General features: G+C 36.5%; 1 protein-coding gene across 1 annotated transcript; it reads left to right on the top strand.

Annotated features, from left to right (window-relative positions):
• Positions 1-1,005: 1,005 nt before the first annotated feature.
• LOC143862186 (Core-2/I-branching beta-1,6-N-acetylglucosaminyltransferase family protein) lies at positions 1,006-6,961 on the top strand. Its single transcript, XM_077373192.1, has 5 exons — positions 1,006-1,162; positions 2,203-2,959; positions 3,097-3,172; positions 3,263-3,378; positions 6,315-6,961. Exons 2-5 carry the CDS (start codon positions 2,362-2,364, stop codon positions 6,812-6,814), a joined length of 1,290 nt encoding a protein of 429 aa, XP_077229307.1. The 5' UTR covers positions 1,006-1,162; positions 2,203-2,361; the 3' UTR covers positions 6,815-6,961.
• Positions 6,962-7,493: the final 532 nt, after the last annotated feature.

Here is a 7,493-nt window from a genome sequence, read left to right as displayed (position 1 = left end):
CATTCGGAAATTAGTAACCCCATTTTTGATACTAGATAACCCCATTCTCAGAGACTTGAAAACCTCCTTCCAAAACTCTAGTACCCTTGGCCAATTTTTAGGGACTTGATCACCCCATTCAAAAATTAGTAACCCCATTTTTTATACTAGATAATCCCAATCCTAGAGACTTAAAAACCCCTTCCAAAACTCTAGTACCTTCGACCAATTTTCAAACACTTGATAAGCCCATTCGAAAATTGGTAATCCTACTTTTGAGAGTTACTAACCCCCTTCTAGAGAGTTGATAAACCCTTTCTACTACAAAACCCCTGCCTATATCAACTCTTCTAATGGCATTACAATTCTGCTAATGATAGAAATAACAAAAGAAATGGATGTTGTTTTCATTAAATGTGCTTCATATATTACATCCCAATTTGTGTATTACAAAAAAAAAATTAAGTAAATAAAAAAATGTGTGCCCATCCATTCATGTATTACATCAACTTTTTCTTATACAACCACTTCCCTTCTAAAAAAGTGTGTGAAGCCATCCATGCATTATCTCTAGGACACACCCTAAAATACAAACCACTTAAACTTTAAACAAGATAAATTAAAAACAGTGGAATGAAAAATAGTGCAAACCCTAAAAAAATAGAAAAACAAAAACTAGATATAGATGGTAAGAACTTAACATTCAAGTTTTCAAGATTTGCCAGCACAATGGTGGCTGAACAAGGAGGAAGATGACCAGTAGTAGGGTAAAAAATAAAAAAGGTGATAATGGAAAAGTAAAAGAGAGGAAAGAAGGAAAAAACAAGATCAAAACGTGTTGTAAATGCCAAAGGGCATTTTCGTCCAGCTTTTATTGACGAGACCTCTTTTGTCCTTCGTTGATAATTTTTGAAAAGTATGGGTCTGTTGATAATTTAGTCTAATGTTTGTCCCCAATTGGTAATTGTTCCATAAAAAATCAAAGAGAATAATGAGAGAGAGAGAGACGATGCTTTTGCCGCCGTAGGCGGTGAAAAGATGAGGTGGCTTAATAACACAACTGCATTTCAAAGGCTTTATAACTACACTGCAACGAAACCTACAACAATATTACACGTCACAATCTTCTTCTTCTTCTTCTTCTTCTTCTTGACGTGGGTGTCTCCCACATCAATCAAATCAGGTTCTTCTCTTTTATATATGCTTCACAATCTATGTTTTGTAGGGTTTCTTTTTTTAAATGATAGCAGGGTTTCTATTTTCTTGTTTCTCTCTCTTAGTGTATATTTCTTCTATTTTTTCGGATCTTTGATATGTCTCCTTTATCTTTGTTGACTGAATTTGTCTTTGTTTTTCTGTTTTTCAATTTGATTTGAATTCTACTGACCCCCTCATGATTTCACTACTTGTATTTCTTTTTTTGTAATTCTGTTTTTTCATGTCCTTTAATTTCTTTTGGGATTTTTTTTGATAGAGATACTATTAAATAAAAGAAGATTACAAGTGAACTTAAGGGGGTAGAGATTGCCCTGTGTACATGGAAGCTGAGATTTTTAAATTTTCGCTTTGGGTATGTGTTTTGGGATGGTGTTTCTATTCTAGGATTCTGCTTTGATCTAACATCACGATCTTAAGTTTGCTGAATAGAGAGCCCTCCAATTGATAGAGCACATACTTTGCTTTGTTTATGTTTGAAACTTAGGTGATTTTAGATTGAGGTTTCGTTGGTTTATGGATTTCTGTTACCATCTTTCGCATTCTATGTTGGCCATGGTAATTCTTTTTTGTAAGTTTTTATATATTTTGCTCTTTTTTTCATCCTTGAAATTTGGGTCTTATTTGTGTGATAATCAATGGTTATTTCATGTGTCTTTTAGTGATTATATGTAGCGTGTTATGAAGGCGATATCATTCTATCTATATCTCTGTACAGAGTTCTCTACAAAGTTCTCTGTATGCATAGTTTTAAATTTTGGCCGAAACGAAACGAAATGGCCGAATTATTTTGATTTTGGTTGCCACCAAAACAGAATTTAAAATCTTGCCTGTATGTGCCTTTGCCAGATTCTTCAAAAACTTGATATATTTCTATTTGGTTTTTTTGTTGGTCACAGATTGTTTTCTCTTAATTCGAATTCTTTATCAGTATCTAGATATTCTTTTCCCTTTTCTAATTAATATTTAATTTCTCTGTATTGGTATTTCTCTTGGTTGCTTTGACAGGTCTTTTGAAAACCTAGATTTCATGTTGTTTGGTATCAATTGTACACTCTTCTGGAAGTTCTTGCTTTCCTTTCTAGATGTGTTTTCGTTACATATCCACATGGGTTCAGATATTAGGCGAATTAGCTGCTTAAGTTACTGAAAGGTGAGAGGAATGTAATGGAGATTATGAAAGGTTTTGTTACAATACCCACCTTTAACATGGAAAAGAAATGGGCTTTCCCTCTTATTATAAGCTCCCTCATCTGTGTTTTCCTACTTGTTACATCCTTCAACGTGGGTCTCCTTTCTTCCTTACACACCATCCATTCAATTTTCTCAATCTTCCCACTACGCTCTGCAAACCAGACGAACCCGGTTTTTATAGAATCAAAATTTTCATCAGCTCCACCCCCACCTGCTGGCCACTCTATTCCTCGCCTGGCTTATCTGGTAACCGGATCTAAAGGCGATTTAGATCGGTTATGGAGGACTTTGCGTGCACTATATCACCCTCTGAATCAGTATGTTGTTCATTTGGATTTGGAATCACCGGCTGCCGAAAGATTGGAGCTTGCAAACCGTGTAGAAAATGATTCGATATTTGTAAAGCTTGGCAATGTGCACATTATTACTAAAGCTAATATGGTCACTTACAGAGGGCCAACTATGGTCGCTAATACCCTTCATGCCTGTGCTGTTCTTCTCAAGAAAAGCAAGGAATGGGACTGGTTTATAAATCTCAGCGCTTCTGATTATCCTCTCGTAACACAGGATGGTGAGTCCATTAACAATATATATATATATATATATATATATATATATATATATATATGCTGTTGTATGAGAAATTTTTTCTAATTGCCTATTCAGTGTAAAATCTTATATGATTGTTTGAATTTCATTTATGTGCAGATATTCTATACACGTTTTCATCCCTGCCCAAAAATCTGAATTTCATAGAGCACACCAGTCGCTTAGGGTGGAAGGAGTATGTCACTATTGGTTTGGTCTGATGAAATAGTGTCAATTTTGATTCAGATGGTTAAGCATTTGAGGATCCAATCTTGGTTTCATGCAGGGGTCAAAGGGCGAAGCCACTGATTATAGATCCTGGACTTTATATGTCAACAAAGACAGATGTTCTCTGGGTTACACAGAGGCGAGAAGTCCCAACTGCGTTTAAGTTATTCACAGGTAAGTCATTTTTAGGCCATTGGAATTTCAACACTGAACATTGATAACTGCATGTCTGTATGCTTACATGGATTAGTGATACATTTTGGTTTATCTTTTGTATTGTTGCTTGGATTAGTGATGTACTTATAATTTCTGAAGGATGGGCTATTTGATTGTGCTCACAAGAGCGATTCCTACAAAAGATAAAGTTAAAAACAGTTATGAACTTCTTTAGGGAACTTGATAATAGTTATTCATCGACTGTGTAGGATGTTATAACTTGAGACTTTATAATTTTTATTCTTCAAACTTGAACGCATACCACCATATTGCAATCCTAGGATGTCTGACGAGGAACTTGGACCCTGAATCCTCTTGTTTTAAATATAAAATGAATCTGACTCAGACCTAATTGTCCTCTTTATGATCAGATAAAATGCTCAAGCATCCCTCAGGTAGGCCATGTATTTGATTTGGGCTATTCTAACTAAGTCTAGGCTTGCATGGACATGCTGAGGTCAGTTTATCCATTAAGCCAATGGCATTATAAATAAACGAGTCTGGAAGCAATCTAGTTGTGATTTATAAATAAATAAGTCTGGAAGCAATCTAGTAGTGATTCCTCTCTTTATGATCATTTGAAATTCACCCAAAGATGGATTTTGTATGCAATGGACTATTCAATGTTTAACAAGGCTTGTTTGCACATGCTGGATTCAGTTAACTGTCAGATACAGAGTGAATCAATGCAACTAAAAATAACTATGTATGAACCTGTCCTCATTTTATGATCGATGCCATCGCATTTTTGAATACATCCTGTTTATGCAGCAATATTTTCCATGTAGAATTGTTTGATATTGCCTAGAATTTTCTTTATGAAATTTCATTTTAAGTGTAACTTCAAGATAGTCTATAACCATGTCGTTGCAGCAATATTTTCTATGTAGAACTGTTTGATATTGCCTAGAATTTTCTGTATGAAATTTCATTTTAAGTGCAACTTCAAGATAGTCTATAACCATGTCGTTGCATCAATATTAACCATATCACATGCATAGAGAATTAAAACACAAAAACTTCGCTAATCTTTAGGATTACCCTGCCCTGTAAGAGTCGAATAGAATTTCTCAGATGATACTTTTGGAAGTGTGCTACCATCAACTCAACTCAACTCAACTCAACTCAACTCAACTAGGCCTTTGTCCCAAAGTAGTTGGGGTCGGGCAACATGATTTTTCCCCTCTATCTATTGTTTAGGTTCTTGCTGCAGTATTTTTATGCAAAAGGAGAAAAGGTAAAATGGGTCAAGTTCACCATAGTCTTTCTGGGAGTTAGACCACACTTATCAGATCCTTCAGAGTTCAGCCATCCCTCTCCCTTGAAGTGTGACTCGTTACAAATTCACTGCTGATTGATTTTAGCATATTTCTCTTGAGTCCATATAGGAAATTGCAAACTGTAATGAGCAAGACAAACCATGATCAGGAATCTAGTTTCAGATGATAAGAGAGCATTTACGTAATTCTCGATGTCCTTAAAGGGGAACTTGTGGCCCGACATACTGTGATACATTTAGAGGGAAATTAATTCTATGTTCGATCAAAACATTTTTCTCTTCTAGCGAAGTCCAAATGACTTAAAGGCCATTAGTTTCCAGTATGATATATTATACAAAACATTTTCAGCATTCATTCTGTTGTATTCTGTCCTGAAAAGCTTAGGCAGCTTATGCTTCTTGTTCCAACATATTTCTTAGATAAGGCTAGACAACCCATTCTATTTACTGCTCAATCAATTTGCTTGTGGATTTGAGTTTCATAAATCAGGGATCTTGGAAGATCTTGCAACTTTCCCTGATGCTAATGTCAAGAGGCAAGTTTCTTTGCGTTAGAATGGGATATTTATGTCTTTGGTAAATTTCAACCCACACCATTGTAAATTACGCTGGACTTCTGCTATTTTGAAGACAATAGGGAACTGCCCGCATGAGAAAAGCATGGGGTGCATCATTTCTTATCAATTCATAATTCATTTATTATGCCCATCAACATGGCTCAGTGATTTTCCTGGAAGAATACTCAATTGGATCTATGAATCTTAATGTTGGAAGACTTCCAATGCCAATCCAGAGAAGGTTACAATGTGTGTATCAAGCTCTATAAAAAAAGCTAATGAAACTAATGGGATGCTGCCCTGCCCTTTGAACTTTTTACTTCTTTCTTGCTTGTGGGTGGTATTGCCACATTTCCTTTTAGGATTTTCGCCCTCATTTTAACTACCATAAATTAGAACTTAGAAGCACTAAATGCATCTTAAACATCACCATCTCATCAATTCTGAAAACAGTTAGTAATTCTCTTTAATATTTTATCGTAATTGCAGAACAAAAATCCTTTGACAAATGAGAAACGAGGTTAACATTATTGAAGCTAATTTTTTTTTTGAAAGACAACAGAAACTTTATTCCCAAAAAGAAGAAGGACACAAACGAGGGGGACGAGTCATCCTCCATAAGAGTACAATCCAAGCAGATTAAAAGCCAGAAATCAACACTGATACAAATTACATACACCCGCTCCCCACATTCTGAAAAATAACCCGTATATTTGGGATGTCTACCCCTTCCTTTGCCAACTGATCCGCCGAGACATTTGCCGATCTCCTTCTATGTGTAATCTTAGGGTGAATAATATGAACCAAGTCCCGAATGGCATCAATTGTTTGGTGCAACCTCCATGGCCCATTGCAGCGACCGGATGCCCAAGCAATGGTATTTGCCGAGTCGCCCTCGATAAAAAGAGGACCCAGATTGTTGCGTTCATACCAATTCAACCCATAAAGGAGTGCCTTCGCTTCCGCTTCATTAGCGTCACATACCCCCATTATTGAAGCTAATTTCACCATTAACAGAAGTTTTGAGAGATGATTTAGTTTAGTCAATTATGATTCAGGTTCTGCATGGATGGGTCTATCAAGAGCATTCGTGGAGTACTGCGTGTGGGGTTGGGATAACCTCCCAAGGACACTCCTTATGTACTACACAAACTTCATCTCCTCTCCCGAAGGCTACTTCCAGACAGTCATCTGTAATGTGCCTGAATTTGCCACTACTGCCGTCAACCATGACCTGCACTACATTGCATGGGATGTGCCCCCAAAGCAGCACCCCCACACTCTCACCATTAATGACATGGGAAAAATGACAGGCAGCAATGTACCCTTTGCCCGCAAATTCAAACGTGATGATGCTGTATTGGACAAGATTGATAATGAACTCCTAGGCCGGAAGAATGGGAGCTTCACTCCCGGAGGGTGGTGCTCCGGCAACCCATTATGTTCCGATGTTGGGGATTCAACTCGCCTCAAGCCCGGCCCTGGAGCTCGCAAACTTGCAAAGCTGATGGATAGAATCGTCAGGTCGAGTAAGTTCACTCAAAACCAATGTAAATAAGACATTTACATTCCTACCACTGAAAATTTCCATTTTTTGTAGGCGAGTTCATTGAAAATCTAACATCTGTAATTCATCAACGACCATCTTCTCCTTGCAATGTTAGTGTCTCATGGTCTCCTTGCAATGTTAGTGTTTCCTTGGTAATGTTACCGTTATTTGCATCGGCATAGATGGATTCATTCAAAACTTACAAGGCCTAAATCACCTTTCCAACCCTTAAAAGTCCTAGACACAAGAGTGAAAGTTTAGCTCTATGCATGCAATTTCATGAAAAATTGGCTGTAGTTTATGATTTGTGGGCTCAGATTCGAGTGTCAACATGGATACTGCCCAACACAGCAACTCCCATACACGTATGCTCATATAAAATTACTGATTGCTAAGGCTACTGATATTTGCACCGCCATGTTTTGATAATGACCTGAAGTTACTTGTCCTTTTTGTTTTAATTGGCTGTTGAGAGCATTTTCAGGATTTGTTATAGCTTTTGACAGCTAGTTAAATAATAAAAGACAAAGGTGATTTTTTTTATTTTTTTTTTAAATGGTAAAAGACAAAGGTGTCACCCTCATTATAAAATTAAGAAATATAATTTGTAACAAAATAAATAAAATATTCATTTGCCAAACAAATAAATCTTAAGATTAAGAAACTATAAATTTATAAATAACACGAG

Source organism: Tasmannia lanceolata, unplaced genomic scaffold (assembly GCF_043159265.1).
Source record: "Tasmannia lanceolata isolate RefF3 unplaced genomic scaffold, GAP_Taslan_0.1 ptg000037l, whole genome shotgun sequence".
Classification (NCBI taxonomy): Eukaryota; Viridiplantae; Streptophyta; class Magnoliopsida; order Canellales; family Winteraceae; genus Tasmannia; species Tasmannia lanceolata.
This window is presented reverse-complemented; position numbering and strand designations above follow the sequence as displayed.

Bases quoted from the DNA above. Each gene is read 5' to 3' on its own strand.
- LOC143862186 (XM_077373192.1), top strand. From the start codon at position 2,362: ATGGAGATTATGAAAGGTTTTGTTACAATACCCACCTTTAACATGGAA. The intron at 2,960-3,096 runs GTGAGTCCATTA...ATTTATGTGCAG, and splicing joins TCCTCTCGTAACACAGGATG to ATATTCTATACACGTTTTCA. The intron at 3,173-3,262 runs GTATGTCACTAT...GGTTTCATGCAG, and splicing joins AGTCGCTTAGGGTGGAAGGA to GGGTCAAAGGGCGAAGCCAC.